Genomic DNA, 19,971 nt, shown 5'->3' on the forward strand with positions numbered 1-19,971 from the left:
AACACATACACCAACCTGCTTATGTGCCTGTTTGTATTTGTGCCTTCACACACACACACACACACACACACACACACACACACACACACACACACACACACACACACACACACGTTGTTTAGTGATTTAGGAGATTTAAATAGTTAACTAATAGCGTTGCTGCTTTGCTTATTGCTGCCATACATCATATCACAACCTGCTCATTATAAAAGACATAGAGACGAGGGAGAGACTCTCTATCTGCATATTTATTGCTAAGTTCAGCATTCCTCTACCAGATGTAGAGGAGCTGTAGCTGTGTGTGTGTGTGTGTGTGTGTGTGTGTGTGTGTGTGTGTGTGTGTGTGTGTGTGTGTGTGTGTGTGTGTGTGTGTGTGTGTGTGTGTGTGTGTGTGAGCATGTGTGTGTGTGTGTGTGTGTCTGTTTTTAACAGCTTTTATTTGCTGCTTTATTTAGTGGTCTTCACTGGTGCAAAAGTCAATGGCTTGTAGGAAAAGATGAATATGCTGCAGACACAAATACTGTACATAAACACACACACAGACTCACAATTGTGTCCATGTGGGTTTTCTCTGGTTGTGACCGTTTCCTTCCACAACAAAAACCATGAATGTGTTAAATGTTAGGAGCAATCCTGGTCAATGCCCTGGACCGAGGTGCAGCCTAGAGAACTGGAGATAATTACAGAGCTCTACACTGTCGCCGGTTTCTAAGAAATCTCAGGGGCTTAATAAAGCACAACTGTAAAAAGCAAAAGCTACCACACACACACACACACACACCGTACAGTAGTACATACAGATAAAGGCAGATCTATACCAGCTCTTCTCTCTCACACACACACACACACACACACACACACACACACACACACACACACACACAGTACAGTAGTACATACAGATAAAGGCAGATATATACCAGCTCTATATATATATATATATATATATGCCAATGCTCTATGACGTCATTGTCTGTATGCGCATTTGAAAACTTACCTCTATGATTATGTCAGGTTGTGAGGTGACTCGAATGGCCATTTGTTCTTGTTGGTCTGTAGTATAAGACACAGTGTAGACCACACTCCCTCCATAGGCTGAAAGCTGAAGACAGACAGAGAAAGAGATTCATATGTTTATGTTTTTTGCAACAAAAAAAAACATAAACATGTTATTTGCAAAAATAACATAACATTAACATTAAATAACAGTAGAATTAGGGCAAATTATTGATGTGATTAGGATGCCACAAGTGACTATTACAAGATGGTAAATGGTAGTGTAAACGTAGTTACACAGCAATCTCTCTCTAAAGTTTGCTAACATTAGCTATCACTAGTCTCCATAAGCTACTGGTCATGTGTATTGAACTGAGCAAGGGTGTGTTTTATTGCTGATTAATTTGGCTTTTCAAAAGGATGCTTGTGTTATTTCTTCTTTTAAAAGTTACACAGTCTGACTTTAAAAAGGAGAGTGCTTCAATATTCGCTACACTCCGTACCAACAGGGGGCACATGAAGATTAAGAAAGCAAGTGTAACCAAAGGAAACCCTGGATAGAGGTAGTGGCTAAAGGCCGTTTTACAGCCGCCGCATCCGAGCTTGCGCGCGGCAATGTGGCGTCAAAATGACATAGATCTCACTGGCGCGCCAGGATTCTGAGTGCGCGTCTAGAGGGCGTGCACCACTCTATTTTTTTTAGCGGCGAGCGACAAAGCGGAAACAGGAAGCATGAACGAGCTCGAGGGTAACCGGATGCCAGGACTCTCAGTGTGACTGCAAGTCTCTCTTGTAAACTTACTGGGTTAAGATGAGTTCTTTTATGGTGAACGAAAGGCTTGATCCGACGAAGTAGGTCATTGAATAAAATCAAAGCATTGATGGCAATGCTGCTGCCAGTTCTGCCGTTGTTTACCTTTTTCTTCTTCTTCTAGTCCGTAGAAATAGCAAAGTCGGTAGCCTTTCCTCATTAGCACCACCTTTGTTCAGGAGAAGACTGCAACTAGTGTCGCGACCACCACGCGGGAGTATAAACAGTTACGGCGCTCGACAGGTCGGCTGCGGCTAGTATACCGCACGTTTTAGATGGCTGTGGAAAAATAAAGATTTATAAACGGTTTTACTTTAAAAAGGCATCCTGTGGAGGTTTCAACCTCTAGTAGCGCTATTGGGCCGTTTTTCTATAAGCGGGTCCCCGTTTTGTTTGTCTTGTGCACACATGGGTGACGCTATACACATTCCTGCCAATCGTTTCACACGGTTACACTACTTCAACAGCAACACAACAACTGCTGCTTCTACTAATGATAGTGTTTCCCTAAAAAATACATTTAAAAATATTTTTAAAAAGGAGAACAAGAATATGCCACAATCTTTGTTGCCTTGTGTGTTCCGGTGCAGTGTTTCTGTTGAGTCCACAGAATGAGCTTTAGGTGGAGAAACGCTGCGTCGGCATGATCCTGAAATTTATTATTCTGCTCCAACCTGAACATTAATGGGTGGGAGAGCGAGATAATAATGCCACCATAAAAAAAGAGAGAGGGGGACACTGAGGAAGAGGGGGAGAGGGACGAAGAAATAGAGCCCAAGACAGAAAGACAGAGAGAGAGAGATAGAGAGGGAGTAAGAGGTGGGCTTAATGCCTCTATAAACCTCTCCCATTCGACATCATTACCCTCGGTTCTTAAACCGGGAGGAGGAATCGCCCATTTCACAGCTGACTGAAAATACACACACACACACACACACACACATACACACTATTGCGGGAATGGAGGTGTAGTTGGGTGGACGTTTTATTGACTAATACTTATTCTCCATCTAACCCCATTTGCTGATTTGGACTCCAGAAGACAGTAAAATCATAGTTTAAACCCACACTACACAGCCTACACATATCAGACACTTGTGCTGCTCGACCTCCTTCGCCATTAGCTCATCTCCACTCCAGTATGGACTCATTCGCACTTATCTCGTACACAGAAAAACATTTGCCCGTTTAAAGGCACCCTTTCTGAATACGAGCTTTCTCTGTGGTGATACCTTCACAGTATTTATATCAATCAATCAATTTAGCACCTGGACGTGCTTTATAATAAAAAAAAAGACAACTCACTTTTCACAATTTGATACCTTGAATTCATCCACTTGTGCAAAGAGGTCCTGTACTAAAAAGTTGATTAAATTGCTGTATCCTTGTTTGCATTTAAAGCATTAAAAAAACTCTCAAAATATTATTTAACTTGGAAGTACATTACAGTGGTACAAAGCAGTCATTGTGTCTGAGGTAACTCTACCCTGGATTTCACAAGAATTAAGCTAAGATAGATAAAAATTACAAGAAAGAATTTCGAAGCTGAAAATAGGTTTGTCTTTCCCATTCGGTAGGGGTGGTTTAAGTCTGTAAGTGCTTAAGAGGTGTTGCATAAAAAGCTGATTTTCCTGATTGTATTCAGCAACCACTCAGCGGCAGAAGAGAAAGCTTCTCCTGTGGATTGTCAGGACACTATTAACTGATACAACTTGTACATCTCTGTGGATGATTCTCTATCCACTTTTCACACCAGAGTTGAGCAATTTACCTCCTTTGAAATTATTGACATTTCTGTCTTAGAAAACTAATTGCTCTGACGCCTACCACTCAACCTGGACAATAATCAAAGCTTTTGTCATGGCAACATGATGACCGATCTCCACCTTGGGGATAGGAAATAAAAGAAAGACAGGAAAGACCAAAAGAATAGCACAGCAGGAGAGGAAAATTATGGGAGAAGAGAGGGTAATTATGGGTAGTAGAAACGAAGGAACAATAAACACTCAGCCACACATCTCTAATAGACATCAGTGTGAGCTCCATAAACCAGTTATTCCATCAGTGGCCAGAACGAGAGGACTGAGACATAATCCTCCCTGTTAAAACTAGGGCTGTCAGCATTAACGCGTTAATCGCGATGCAATTAAGGGTCGAGCATAATGCGCTCATTTCTTTTTAATCGTATTAATCGCATGCCGCCATTTATTCATTTATTTTCACTTCACTCGGCTTTGCGTCGTGCCTAACAGGCTACGTGGATTTCGGTGCCTCATTTTGGTGCCACTGATATGCCTGCACTTTTCTCTGATGCTCTGAAACAGACGTTACAGGCAACAGAAACATCGCTGCACGTGACGCTAGTTAACACTATACTCGACAGCAGCTAACGTTAGCCTACCGCTAGCTAGTAGCTGGATTAAACATGGTTACAATGCTGACAGCTAACGCTAAATGGTGTAAAGTGTGTCTGTATTTCACTGTAGAGGATTCCGACACCGGGATGTAACAATCTGCAGCTGCTGTTGTCGGAAAAACACAGACGGTGCGTTCAATGAAACTGGTAATTTACAGCCTTGTGGTGCATTCAAAGTTGTTTGACTAGATTAAATATATAATAAACAAATACAAATCTTAAAATCAAGTTCATAAAGTCACTTTCTTTGCATTCATTTGATTCCCAATCAAGATACACTGGTATGAATGACTTTCCATTGTTAATATGTACTTAAAAACAGTTCTGAAATGCAAAATAATAGAATTTTAATCATGTGATAAAACATGCGATTAATCGCGATTAACTATAGAAATTCAACTCTTTAATCGCGATTAAAGTGCCCATATTATGCTCATTTTCAGGTTCATAACTGTATTTTAAGGTTGTACCAGAATAGGTTTACATGGTTTAATTTTCAAAAAACACCATATTTTTGTTGTACTGCACAGCTCTCTCTCACTGCTGCAGATCCTCTTTTCAGCTGGTCTCTGTTTTAGCTACAGAGTGAGACCTCTTTTCTTCTTCTTCTTCTGTACTATCTTTGATTGCATCATCATAGAGATCATGTCAGCTAGCTAGCTCCATAGACAGTAAAAGAAAGGCTGTTTCTCCAACTTCGGTCAGTTACAAGGCAGGATTAGCTGGGAGACTTCTAAATGAGGGTGCACATGTAAGTAGTTCTTTTGTAGATTATGGTGAACTTGTGTGTGTTGTAGCAGTGCTTTGCTATTGAGAACGAGGTAGCATGCTAGCGTTAGCATTAGCATGCTAACGCTATGAGCTAACGGTTGCGGTTAGCCAGCTCGTTTCGGCTTGTGACGTTACAGCTCACCCGGAGACTGAAGGCAGGACACATTCAGAAACCGTATCTCACTCAAAACAGCATGGATGGATTTTTTTTCAAAGTTTGTATGCGTGTGGAAGTTCCAGAGACACAAAAGAACACCCCAAATCCCAGAAAAAAATGTTTTTTTCATAATATGGGCACTTTAAGAAAATGTAATCGTTTGACAGCCCTAGTTAAAACCCTAATCAAGTTGACACACTCTTCATTAAAGTCAACATTTTGTCATGGCCATGTCACAACAGGAATATTTACTGAAGAAAAACCTAAAGACCTAAAATACTGATGAACATTTCAGTAACATACCTGTTAGGATTCTCTTTCCTACTGTTTATCAGTTAGAGTGAAAAGAGAAGTAGAGAGGAAGAGAAACTCAGAGACTGGAAATAAGAGAATTTAAAAGGAGGGAGGAGGCGCACCGACAAGAGGAGAGAGAAACAAATATGTAGTAAGAGAGAGACAGCCAAAACACGGATAAAATAAGAGAGGAAAGGAGAGAGAAGAGGGAGCGAGAAGAGGTGTGAAAATGAGTCATTATCGACCTCAGTCCTCCTCCAGGGTTCCCACCAGAGCCCTGATGTAACATGACTTTTCCAAAACTTTAAATAACCACGTCAGAGCATTTTAATGAACTACAAGTGTTAGTCCGACCTGACTTTAATACGGTTGTTGAATTAAAAAGGTCACATTTCTGCTACAGTTTGACTTTCTGCAGAGAACATCATTTTCATAGAAAAATGTGTGAAAATATATTCTGGCACGAGTGGGGGGGCGGGGATACATACTTTTTTCAGTGTTTTTACGGGTTTTAATCACTTGGGGTCTCATTTATAAATGTGGCGTTTGCACAAAACCCATGCAAAGGTTGTGATTTATAAAAAACAAACTTGACGGGAGAATGTGCAGTCCTCCACGCAAACTCTGACCCATGCGTACGCACATTTTGGAGACAATGGGAATTGGCGACGCAGATGGTGAGGTGGTGAACTGAAGTCAGACTGCAGAAAGTAAATGTGGGAATAATAATAGTAATATTTTCAAGTATTGATGCCTCACACACATTTCTTCACTCCATATCATCCACGTTATTATGAAGATTAATATTCGTGATTGGTGATTTATAAAGGGAACATTGCTTAGAGGTGTGCGTATGCACGGTTTTATAAATCTGAATTTTTTTGGGGCTTTTGGGGCGTACGTACACTTTTAGTAAGGATCCTACGCACGTTTATAAATGAGACCCCTGGTCTGGTTTACTTTTGGTTAGGATGAGATATCGGCGGCTAATTGGGCTCCCAGTAAAAACCTCCTGAACCACTGAAGGAATCCTAACCGGAAGAAGATGACTGCAATGACTGCAATTGTAGTGAAAACACATTAGCAACTCCCCTAATCCCATGCTACTGGACGATGTCACTAAACTGCATCTTTTGTTATTGTTTTGATTGAAATACAGTGACTGGATGAAACTAATTTGTGTTTGTAGGGAGTCATGGCATTACTTAAATTGAAAGCTATTAGTATGCAACCGTCTTTTGTGACGACCACATGCTAGTTTCTTCAGAGAAATGTTTGGCAATTTGCATTCTTACGCCTGTTTGCTGTCAAATCTTGGAGTACAAAAGCAACCGACACTCTCTTCAGGAGATTGGGCAGAGGAAGAGGGGGACAAAGGAAATCAGCCTTCAGGAAATGAAAACCAGATTGTCACAAAAGCTTCATAAAACAAACTCAGCTAAAATGACACACACAAAAAAACACCCAGTGAAACAAAGACATTGTGGCAAATTGTGCATTTAGACTTTCTCCTGGTTTAAAGTGACAAAACAGTGATCATGGGGTTATTTGCTACCCATGGCATCCAGGATTGCTCTTGGAAATGACTTGGAGATAGCATTGGTCTACCAACAAGATAATTTAAATGTGCCCAGCATAGTGGGTGTGTGAGTTTAAGTGCGTTTACCCATCTTAGTTGCAAGATCTTACAGTGATAGTTTTGGGCACAATTTCTGAACATTTTCACTCATTTTCCTTCAAACGTCACTTAACGAACATCAGTGTTCAACGAACAAAAACAAAAAACTTAAAACATGTTTAAATAAAACGTTTGTGGGTTCCTCCTGCAGGTTCTTGTACTTCTGAAGATGCTTAATGCCTCCTACAAGTGGGTAGGAGGCACTCGTTCATCTACGATGTGACATCATGACTTTGCGTAAACATACACGCCACTTTCTAAAGCCAAGTGGCGTGTAATCTGTATGTATTTTGAGCTATCCGCTTGTATGTCTACACCGCGTGTATGTCTACACCGCGTGTATGTCTGCCGTATACAGCACGTTGCATTTTGAGCTATCCGTGTGTATGTCTACGCCGCATTGACAATGAGGACATACATCGTGGTAGCTTGCTGTCACGTGACAATTTGGGAGGTGTCTGAGCCCGCCCACCATTTTGGGATCGGTTGCAGGGGCAACAGTGTAAGAGCAACACAGAGGCGGAGCAGGAAAGACGGCCCGAGGAATTAGCATCACGGCGAAGTTGGGTTTAGGAAAAGAAGAATGGGACGGTTGGGTTTAGGAAAACAATATCGGGACGCGGGACAACAACGGCAGGGTTGGGTTTAGGAAAAGAAAGCGACAGTTGGGTATAGGAAACGTGACACGCGGGACACGATCCCCAGTCTCCTGTGTGTGAAAGTCCTGTGTCGTTTGACCCATCCGCCACCCCAACCAACCTCCCTACATGGATTTTCGGGCTTTCATACTACTCGCTATGGTGTAAATTGACACGCAATCGCAAATTAATGTAAGTCAATGGAGGCCAAATGGCATTGATAAACACGCTAAAAAGCGATTATGCGTCTTGATAACACGCCAAAATGGCATACGAATTGGCGTGTCATACATTCGCCACTTCTTGAGATCAGTCTGCAACCACAGTGCATACATGCTCTGGAGTGACACTTCTTTCCTTTCTTGGTGGTTTTCGGGTGGCTGGTTGTACGTTGAGTTGGTATTTATCTACAGTTTCCCCAGACTGAGAGAAGCAGCTGTTAGATGGTCCTGCTTCCATGCTGTAGGGCTACTTGCTATTGTTGTTTGTGTTCGATTGGGGGCCAGTCAGGGGGTTTGAACCCTGAGTGGCTGCTGGCAGATAGAAATGGGGCGGATCGGTTGTCAGCTAGTCGTTTGAGGTGCTCTGCATGGGGTTTGCCCTGAGATGAAGGTTTGGGGTTACAGGCTGTCACTTAATGAGGTATTTTCACTTTGCTGCCTTATGGGGATAGTGGTGGCAAGGGGTGAAGGGTTGATGATATTCTTGATTAGACACTTGTGCATACACATACATACAGTTGTGCACATGCATTAATTTTTCCTAATGTACTTATGGTAAGGTTTGGGTCAAGATGATTTGATTAAGATTTGGTAAAACAACTTTGGTTAAGGTTTTGGTCTGCAATCTTTTTTCCTCCAGTCAGGCAGCAGAAAGAGCACAGAAACATATCTGTGCCGTTGAAAAACAGAAGAAGAAAGAAACATTGTCGAATTTCGAGGTGGATGTGTGCAGGATTATGACATGGTAATAAGGGAGGCAGAGGAGAGAAGGTTAGCTAGACTGTAACTCTGTATGCACATCTCATCCAGGAAGATGACTAAGAGCAGCTCACTCATTTGCTTCCAGCCTCTATAAAGCCGATCAATTATTGTTCTGCACTCCCACGGCTCGCTGAATCTTGAAAGTCAACTCCAGCATTTTGCTGTGTATCAGACTTGAAGTAACAAACAATGGCAAAATGACACGCTATATTTAATACGGTTGGTGCAGATCCATCTCTGAGGCCGGGATCAGACTCACACACGCCATCGTAGCATCAACATCATGCTAATTCTTTGATTGTAAACCCCATCAGCCTTCACACACTGCCGTGGGACAGGTCGGATATGTCAGGAAATGAAATTGATTGCTTCCCAGCATAATGGAAGCTTTATGGCACAAAACTGGACTCATCTACACTTTTCTATTAATAGATTACTTCACACGTTTCGCCAGTTATCAAGAGCTGTTAACAACTTTCATGCAATTTCATGGTCTACAGAAAAAGCCACAGGAAGTAACAGTGTTGATAGGAAATATCACTCTATTTTCTTTAATATGAATTATGTTTTTGTAATGAAAACATCAGTAAATCAAGATTGCAATGACCATTTACGTATGTTCTATCACTAGAAATGAAAACCAGGTGTAATGATTTTCTTTTCTCTTTTCTGAATGATTGCTGTGTGGAGCTTTGCGCAAACCTTTCAGGAAAACAAATGTGCGCGACACCAAATCATTTAGTTGATAAAAACTGGAACAAATCCAATCTGATTGATTTAAAAGGCACTTTTTTAAAGAAGAGGGAGAGAGAGAAGAAAGTGAGAAAATGGGAGGGGGAATCCATCCCTGCAATCAAGACCCGATTAGGAGTGGCACTATACACAAACTCTTCCACACACATAGTCACTGCTCAGCTGCTTGCTGTATTTGTAGAAAAGGGAGAATTTTGTTTCACATAAGTATTTTCACAGAAACACTATTCATTCATCACAACTTTGAGGTGTCAACCTCTATAACCAAGGTGAAACCAGACAATTTTTATTTCAATTTTTCTGCCTCAGGTTTGCACCTGTAGCAAGTTTTCCCCTTAAATGATTATTATTTTGTATTACTTCTTCTTCACAGGACAATATAGAAGACAAGGAAGGCAAGAAAAATTAAAAAATAAATGGTTCGAGAAAGTTGGGAAAAGTAGAGGCAGAGTCAGAGTTAGGATAAAATGTAACACAAGCTGAGTGTGTGTTTGTTTGTGTGTCTGTCAAGTTTCAACATATTCTCAGTATTCTTTCATCAGCTGTCGGCAAAGAATGCGTCTCCTGTTTCCATGTTCGTCCATCATCCCTTTATCTCCCTACTTCAACCTCCTAGTACTCACTCTCTCCATCTCTGTCACTCTTTTTCTCCAAATGATGAGCATTCCTTGTTTTGGGGCCTTTTATCTGACTGTGAATCTGTTAGTAAATCTAGGTACAACATGGATACAAGGAGGTTAGGATTCAACTGCTTTTGAAGGCTGACAAAGTCGATGATAGCTGATGTTTCTTTACTTCTAACATGCTTACCGCTCACAAATTCCCCAAAAAGTTCAAGCTATAGTGCGTAGTTTCTGTCGCCCCCATGAGGAATTCTAAGTAATGACACATTAATCCCTTAGGAAACTTAAAGCGTAACTCTCGCCAAAATGCAACCTAGGGTCTTTTTGTGAATGTACCTGAGTCAAACTTTCGTTTAAAAGCGTATTTAGGACGGAAGCGTCACTTTTAAGATTTACCGTATTCTCATTTTTCGGTCAAATGGCCTTTTGAATGGGAGAGCTAGGGGCACTTTTATGCTAGCATCAAAATAGCTATTTTTAAAACACTAAGAAGGCTCGACACAACATGAAACTGTGCTCGAAGTATCACCAGGGGCTCTACACATGAACTTGAGCATTGACAACATTGTTTGTGTACACAGAGTTTACTAAAAAAAAAGGTTTGGAGCAACTCACTCTAGCTGTTGTTCTTCCGGTCGCCGTCCATCGAGCCAGTCAAAATAGGCGATCTGCGAATGAACGGACCTCATAGGAGGAAATGTCACTCTTATATGAGGCATCTTTTTCAACTACAAGATCAATACTGTGTTTCACTAACGACAAAACAACGAATTATCCGTGCATTTATATGGAACTAAGTTTTTGGAGCTTTCTTCTTTACTCTCCTCCCTCGACTATTTTTGACTGGCTCGATAGACGGCGACCGGAAGAACAACAGCTACAGTGAGTTGCTCAAAACCTTTCTTTTTAGTAAACTCTGTGTACACAAACAATGTTCTCAATGCTGAGTTCATGTATAGAGACCCTGGTCATACTTCGAGCAAAGTTTCATGTTGTGCCGAGCCTTCTTAGTGTTTTAAAAATAGCTATTTTGAGGCTAGCATAAAAGTTCGCCTAGCACTCCCATTCAAAAGGCCATTTGACCGAAAAACGAGAATACGGTAAATCTTAAAAGTGGTGATTCCGTCCTAAATATGCTTTTAAGCGAAAGTTTGACTTGGGTACATTCACAAAAAGACCCTAGATTGCATTTTGGCGAGAGTTCCGCTTTAAAATAACTTAGCTCTAATGTTGCTTCACAATGAGGACAAATGAGGACACCAAAAACATCTTAAAAACAAGTTTTAAAAATGCAGAGCTTCATTAAAATAATACTACTCTCTCATATTTGCAACATTCTGAGTTTATATTTGGCTCCTCACTCTGATCCCTAGTTATTTGCACTCCACTGCCAAATAAACCAGCATCATTCTTCTAACAACAGCACACTTTAATGATAGTAATGGTTATCCTTGTGAATGAGCAGTCCCTGCACCTACACAGGCGATAAAATACCCAATGAGCATCAGTGGAACATGCTTCTGGACCAATGAGCATCGACAGAATGCACTAACGGGCCAATGAGCATCTGTGGCATTAATGATACAGGAGGTCATGCATGAGAATTACGAATGTTATCACACACATTTATACTCTTATATAGCCACTGCTAGCTTGTCATTATAGACACAGCCTGTCACTTCCAATGATACATGCTAACGTGACAGACTACTGTGTGTGTGTGTGTGTGTGTGTGTGTGTGTGTGTGTGTGTGTGTGTGTGTGTGTCTGTGAGAAAGAGTTGCATAGTCAAGTCACATAGCATCTATCTCTAACACGATCAGAGATTGAAGCAAAGAATCGTTTTTTCATACAGTGCTCGCACACTGCTCCTAGCAATCACACACACACGTGCGCGCACACACACACACACACACACACACACACACACACACACACACACACACACAGTGGGAATTTGTTTGTTTCCCATGTTTGGAGGCATTCGGTTCTGCTCCGCTGTCCCTAATGCCTCCAAAACACATCATTATCTGACTTATATAGGCCCGGGAGTGTGTGTGACTGCGTGTGTTTGTGTGTGTGTGTGTGTGTGTCTGTGTCTGTGTCTGTGTGTGCGCGCGCTAAGAGAAAAACAGTTGATTATCGAGTTCAACAGGCGAAACACTGTTTACCCTGAGAGACACAAGGCGAGCGAGAGTGAGAGATACAGAAAAAGAGAGAGGAGAAAGCTTAGGGGGAAGTGTAGGGAGATGATTTAGGAACAGGGAGGTGAAAAATAGGAGTCCTGTAGAGATGGAGAGTTGGAGAAGGAGACCAATGAAAAGAAGCAGGGATGGAGGGATGGTTAGAGGGAGGGAGGGATAGAGGATCAGACAAAGAAGCGAGATGACAAGCTCGGCCTGCAGGGTGCAAAGTAATGAAATTCTGTAGTATATTCCTCTAAGCCATGACACCCAGACAAACATCACAGTCAGTCTGTTGTTGTAGTAGGGCAACAACTCGACTTCAGAAACATGGACTGCAGCTATTTGCCAGCTGCAGTGATAAAGTCTAATCGTGGCCACAGAAAACCGTAGCGCATATTCAAACAGTCGACAGGGCATTAGCAGTAGCAGAGATGCAGGCCTGGGAGCGAGGTGAACATCCCAGCAGGATGATTTCTCACCAGACTTACATCCAGGGGATATACTTTTAGATCATAAACTGGATCCGTTTATATATTCAAGTATGTCCTTATGATGTAGCCTCATGTAATTTTTTTATTATTTGCCTGTCAACGCAGTCATTGGACTGTAAATTGGTCGGAACTGTTAATGTTGAGATGTAAACAGTCAGTCAGCAGTAAAGTACTCATATAGACAGATCACCAATGGGATTGCAGTTCACTTTTGTGTTTTTAGTGTAATCAGGTTGGAATAACACAAAACAAAACTGCACAAGTGATTCACTATTGTGACCTTGACTGGTCTGACTGTTGCTGCAACACCTTTGGAATAACAAAAAGAACTGCAAAAAAGTTTTCTTTCTCACCATCTTAGCAGTCTAACAGCCAAAACACACCGTATAGCAGCTTAGCGCAGCTATTTTTATTTCGGCGCCCATGTTATCCAGTCTGTCCGGCCACACCGGGTGTGTAGCGTCCGCATCGACCCGCGCGCTGCAGCGATAGTTTCGGCGGCTCCTCTATTTCTTGCGCGAGACGCGAGCGTATGCGTCAAGCCAGGCAGGTAATCACATACAGGAAGACCACAGTGCAGCCGGATACTTCACAAAAATAAAACACATTCAAAATAAAACACCTAGGTTCATGGTGATTTTGGCTGTCTTGACTTCTCGCAGCGAGACTCGCAATCAGGCACACGGAGGAAGAGACTGACGGACGGACCGAGAGAGTGACAGACACACACACACACACACACACACGCTACAATTACCACAGTTTTCCCCACTCAGCCTGTCTCTTTCTATCGGAGAGAGAGAGAGAGAGAATGAATGTGAATGGCCAGGTGCATGATCAGGGACAAATCTACGCTACGCAACACTTAACGCGCCCGGTGTGTTCCAGCCCGCAGTTGAAATTTGAAAATTTAAATTGTATCATACAGGAAACTATTGGGGAATTAGACATGTTAATATGCCACCTTATCAGTATACATTTTTTACACTAGACAGTAGTCTACAGTTACAGTATATTCAAAACGTGCTTGCTATAGGATGACAGTGACATCTTTCCCATTTACAGGGAATGGAAGCAACAACAGGAACATCTGACCCATCTAATACAATCCAGTACAAGGTCTCTGAAAATATTATGTTTGAGAAGATTATTGTTGTTGAGGTGTTATTCAACTATATTGTTATTTGTGAGGCAGCATTTAGTGTACTGTTAGGCACTGTATCACATTACTCTTATTTTGTTCATCCTGCATTCTTAGTATTTCTTTCCAATGCACTGACAACATTTGCTAGCCTCTCAAACTTTATTTTGACAGAGTTCTATGCATGTGTTTTTTTTAACTGAAAATGAATACTGTAAAATAACTTTGTAATGGTATGAATTGTCATTAGTTCAACAAGTACAGGCATAATCACAGGGGTAATTAACTAATAGTTAAATATAATTCGCTATGTCTCCTCATATCCCCTAGTTGTCAGTGTGGGTCTCAACTGTAGAGGAAAATCTACACATGAAAGACTATCAAAGTAAAATTAGGCCAGTCAAAAAAAAAAAAAAAAATCCATCCTTGATTACTGTGACTAGAACTCATACAATTACAAACATGTTTGAACCATTTCCATTTTGTGACTTGGAGAAAATATCATTATGAGTTTGATTGCAGAGTTTATGAACAGTACGAGTGTGTCTGCATCCCACCTTGTTTCCCAGGTATAGTCCAGGTGCGTTCCAGTAGTAGGCGGAGCCAAGATCACTCACAACGTCTGAGTGTCGGACGCTGAGATATGGAGGTGTCTGTCTGTGAACGGACCACACTCTTCCTCCTGTATCTCCAAGCAGGTGCCAACCTGTCAGAGTGGTCTCCTACAAAACAAGATTCAGGAAGAAGAAGTTAAAGATTTACTTGCAGCTCCATCTACTGAGAAAACAACTGTTTATATTATATTGACATGAGAAGGTTGATATTTAGAATTAATAGGCTTAGACCATAGTTCACCGTCTCATTTCAAAGTACACAAAGAAACTTCATGTGCAGCTGTTTAAAGTGCCCATATTATACTCCTTTCAGGCTCATAATTGTATTTTGAGGTTGTACCAGAATAGGTTTATATGGTTTAATTTTCAAAAAACACCATATTTTTGTTGTACTCCACATTGCTGCAGCTCCTCTTTTCATCCTGTGTGTTCAGGTCTCTGTTTTAGCTACAGAGTGAGGCATCGCAATTCTATCCCATCTTTGTTGGAAGGCGCACATACGCAGTAGCTAGGTAAGGATCACATCAGATAGCTGTTTGTTTCTACAACTTCAGTAGTACAAGGCAGGATTAACCGGGAGACTTCTTCTAAATGAGGGCGCACTTCCAACTTTGCGTGGAATACCTGCAGAACAGGGACATGTAAGTAGTTCTTTTGTAGATTATGGTGAACTAGTGTGTGTTGTAGCAGTGTTTTGCCAGTGAGAACGAGCTAGCATGCTAGCGCTAGAATGCTACGGTTAGCCACCTCGTCTTGGCTACTGACGTAGAAAGCCCTGCAGATTTTGAACAGCTCACCCGGAGACTGAAGGCAGGTTATATACAGAAACCCGCATGGATGTTTTTTTTCCCAAGTTTGTATGCATGTGAAAGCACCAGAGACACAAAATAACACCCCAAATCCCAGAAAAAAATATTTTTTCAAAATATGCCAGAATATTCTGCAGCGTAATTACACAAAGCTCTGGTCATTCTGTGAAGGGGTTTGGGCAAGAATGGACTCTATTCCCCGTTGCAGCAAATTGTAGGTTTCAACAAGTGAGCTTTACCTTGTTGTTATGGTAAGTTTTCAGCAGCACTGCAAGCGAGTCACATAGAGATGTAAAATATAGTAATCAAGAGAACAATTTATGTTGGAAAGGATTCCAGTGTAATTTCAAAAAGTAAATTCACAAAGTTTCAAACAGAACTTAAATTCAGCTTGTTGAGCACAGAAGTTGTGCTCATTGTCAGCAGATCAGCAAACATATTAAAGCCAGTCACCAGTCATGTTCAATGGGGATGGACTTTATAGTCTGACAAGCCTTACTCATAATGCCCAGCTGGTGGTCTTGCTTTGCTGCTGCCTGCTACCCAACAATGTACTGGCTGTTTCCATAGATGTGCCACTCTACTGTCTACGTTACTCCTGTCTATAGCTTAACTTGAGATCTCTTAGTTTGTACTTTAACAAGCCTAATGATCTGCCTTCTAAGACAGAACTTACTGAATGCTCTTTAGCATGTGAATCTCTTAAAGTTCAGCTTAGTGGTATATTATACTTAACTGAACAACAGACCAACACTTATTTAAAAGTATGGATTCAATATGTTTGTATTCTAATGGTTAACTAAGAATAAGCAAAGAGTTAATTTATGATTTAACTGCTTCTGTAAACCTAAACACCTTATTTTTGAAGCTCCACAAATAAAACAAAAATGTCAAATATGACAAATATTCACAACTTTAACAGTACTTTGTTATGGCAGTGCCAGTATAGCATATGCGTTCTTCAAATGCTACATTTAAAGATATTTTAAAAACTCAATATATTTTTTTATTTTGTTATTATTTATTTGTTTAAAATGGTTTGTACATATGTCACATTTCAGCCAGGGAGTCTTGCAACTGACACTTGCTAAGAACTCTGGAAGGATTGTGTGCGTGCGCGCGCGTGTGTGTGTGTGTGTGTGTGTGTGTGTGTGTATGAAAGAGAGACAGCCAGACACGCATCTGTCGTTGCAATTAACCTGACCTTGGCTTCCCCTTTTGAGCACGCACGCACGCAGGCACGAACACACGTGCACGCACACGTGCACTCGCACACACACACACACACACACACACTATCGGTGTCTAAATCAGAGCTGTCATCCTGTCAACGTCTCCTCTCCCCTCCTCTCCCACCCCGCCTGTCAGTCAGAAACTGTTTTCTTCTTTTCACCTCGTTCCTCCTCCTCGCCTCTTGTCTTGTCTCCACCCTTCGTCTTAACCAGTCTTGTCCTCTCTTCTTCTCTTTCTTTGTCCTCTCCCCTTTGCTCCTCATTTTCTTCTCCTTTTGTCTCACCTCCACAGTACTTCATCTACATCCACTCTCCTAAATGTGTATTTGGTAAAGATTTGTCTTTGCTTATATGCTTAATAACCTACTGCTACTCAGTTTTGCACAATGACGCAACAAGTAACTCACTTTTAACGTATGCTATTCAGAAGACTCTGGGCCAGATTGATTTATTATTTCGCACCTTGTGTCAGATGGTATAGATGTATAAAATAAGTGCAATTAAATGTGCGTTCTGCTGGGTTAACTAAGTTTTGTGCAATTTCTGAGGGTCAGTTTTGTTCTTGATATTGTCTAGAAAGCAGGTCCATACTTTCCCACATGTATTCCAGGGAATTTTGTGTCGAGAAAGAGAAAGTTTTATTGACTGAGGAATATCATGTGATACTATTGAAAGCTCCAGAAAAGCTTTTTCAACCGTTTCTAAGAAAATACTTTAAATCTCAACAGTGGAGGCTAACTGAACAATACCTTATTTATTCAAGATGTTTATTCATGAAACATACTTGTCCCATTAATGGAAAAAAAGCCATGCCTCTTTTGTGAAATAGTTTAAACTACAGCAGAGAAAGGTTATGTACAAGTGTATGGTGCAGCACATGATAGTGCTTGTTTTGGGCTGTCCTCGATGTCCTTAAAACCTCAACACTGTCAAGACTATATGATATCGATCAAAAATTCATTGTTGGACTCAACACAAAAGATTCAACCCGTCTTACTTCACACTCGCAAGCAGATCTGCTAATTGCAATGATTAATTGGGTGTCATACATATAGTTGACTTGTAGCTATTTCAAGGAAATTCTGTGGACAGGAATTGATGCAATTTAAAAAAATTTAAGCAGCAAAAGCGACTTGCTTGGATAAAAAAAGAGAAATAATGAAGTTTTTGTCTATAAGCAAAATTAGCCACCATGGCTGAACAGATCTGCTCAAATAAATGTGATGTTTACATCCTCTTCTCGGATTCAAATATATTTTGATTCACATAAAAACTTTGTGGCAATATTATATATAATACCCAAATAAAGAGACATGCTGAGTGGCTGAAAGAGGAGCGTGTGTGTGTGTGTGTGTGTGTGTGTGTGTGTGTGTGTGTAACATTGAAAAAAGGTTTACAAAAGCAAGCACATCCAGTTGATAAATACTAGATGCTGGACAGAAGAACATGTAAAAAAGGAAAAAAAATAGTGTCCATATACTAGATAATATACTTTAATAGGGCTGGGACGATATGCTTTTCTAATCTCCCGATTAGATTCACGTACGATACATGGGTGCCGATTTGATTTGTATTGCGATTTTCTGTTAACAAAAACAAAAGTTGAATAGTACACTTCTAGAGACAACATATCCTGAGACATTTCTAAAAATTGTTTTCTAAGAATGCACATCACATGTCAGTCAATCAGTCTGACATTTATTTAATTTGTAAAGAAGTAACATAACATAACATTTTCTGATTTCGGTCTGTTTTGCTGGAAACGGTTATGATGTAGTTGGCGTCAGTACGGTGGCCGACAGGGGCAAACGCCCTGCAACTTAAGAAAACACACCCAAATAGACCAAACACAAGCAAATTAAGAAAACAAATTCATTCATTTGACAACACACGTGCAGCATTCAGCAAACGCGCTGCAAATAAAAAATGATGCAAAAAGAAAAGCACGCAAACTCCGAAAAAAGAAGTGATGCAAAAAGAAAAACAACTTCATTAATTTGACAACACATGCGCAGCATTCAGCAAACACGCTGCAAATGCACACAACACAACCAAATACATAAACGCGCTGCAAATATGAAACGATGCAAAAAGAAAAGCACACAAACTCAGAAAACAAATGCAACAAAAAAACGCAGCATCCAGATTACACAACGGAAGTTCTCCAGACCTCTAGAGGGAGCAGCTAGTGGAACAGCTGGATTTTCGACCCCACGGGGAGAGAGCTCTCTGCCTTTTTATTAGAGTCAGGTATGGCTGCAGCCTGGAGAACTCCATAGACTGTATATTAAATTCATATTATTATTATTATTAATAACATAATATATTAATAATATACAGTCTATGCTCCCGTCTCATGCCCTCCCGGCTGGTGCCGTCCCCGAGCTTCGGCTTTTCAAAATAAAAGCTTGCGTCTGGTCCGCTATGTGTTTGTACTTTGGTGTGTTGGATGTTTGTGAACTAAACAGTACGGCAATCATGCTAATGAATACAATAACTTTTTCAGCAGACGTCTTACTTACAACACGATGGAGTTAGCAAAACAGTTTTGTGTTTATATGTGCGAGCGGGATTTATTCAGTTTGATAAATCCCACGGTAAATTGGCTGGTTTACTATTCAGGGAGGGACTATAAATCCTGTCTGTTTTTTGTATTTCAAGAGCGAATTGCTCCACAATATGAATACAGATTGATCACTTATTTTGTTGGTAACCGTTGTTGTATAATCACAACATTACACTTGAGGAGGCCTATACTTCAGTAATGCGCCTTTCGGACCTCGAAATGAAACCCTCTCATGTAATATGGCTTAAACAAACGTCAACGTTAAACGCTGATGCAGTTTTAAATGTTTTATTACCACGAGTTTACAGACGTCTCTGCTGATTGAGTATCACCTGTGACCTGAGCCGAGACACACCCACCAAACAAGAGAAAACATATCTCAAACATAGACTTAATATTTACAGTCTCTCTCTCTCTCTCTCTCTCTCTCTCTCTCTCTCTCTCTCTCTCTCTCTCTCTCTCCCCTCCCCCCGTGGGGTCGAAAATCCAGCTGTTCCACTAGCTGCTCCCTCTAGAGGTCTGGAGAACTTCCGTTGTGTAATCTGGATGCTGCGTTTTTTTGTTGCATTTGTTTTCTGGGTTTGTGTGCTTTTCTTTTTGCATCGTTTCATATTTGCAGTGTGTTTATGTATTTGGTTGTGTTGTGTGCATTTGCAGCGTGTTTGCTGAATGCTGCACATGTGTTGTCAAATGAATGAAGTTGTTTTCTTAATTTGCTTGTGTTTTGTCTATTTGTGTGTGTTTTCTTAAGTTGCAGGGCGTTTGCCCCTGTCGGCCACCGTACGTCAGCGGTACCGTATACACAGAAAATAT

At 40.9% G+C, this 19,971-nt stretch overlaps 1 protein-coding gene across 1 annotated transcript in view; it reads right to left on the reverse strand.

The window, feature by feature from the left end:
• lama2 (laminin, alpha 2) overlaps positions 1–19,971 on the reverse strand; it is a 211,952-nt gene that overhangs the window by 110,334 nt on the left and 81,647 nt on the right. Inside the window, exons 14-15 of the mRNA XM_078275135.1 lie at positions 14,495–14,659; positions 998–1,102 (exon numbers count right to left, since the gene is read on the reverse strand). Coding sequence (XP_078131261.1) covers positions 998–1,102; positions 14,495–14,659 — 270 coding nt within the window. The remainder of the gene's footprint in view (positions 1–997; positions 1,103–14,494; positions 14,660–19,971) is intronic.

This window comes from Sander vitreus, chromosome 18, assembly GCF_031162955.1.
Source record: "Sander vitreus isolate 19-12246 chromosome 18, sanVit1, whole genome shotgun sequence".
In the NCBI taxonomy this organism is placed as follows: domain Eukaryota; kingdom Metazoa; phylum Chordata; class Actinopteri; order Perciformes; family Percidae; genus Sander; species Sander vitreus.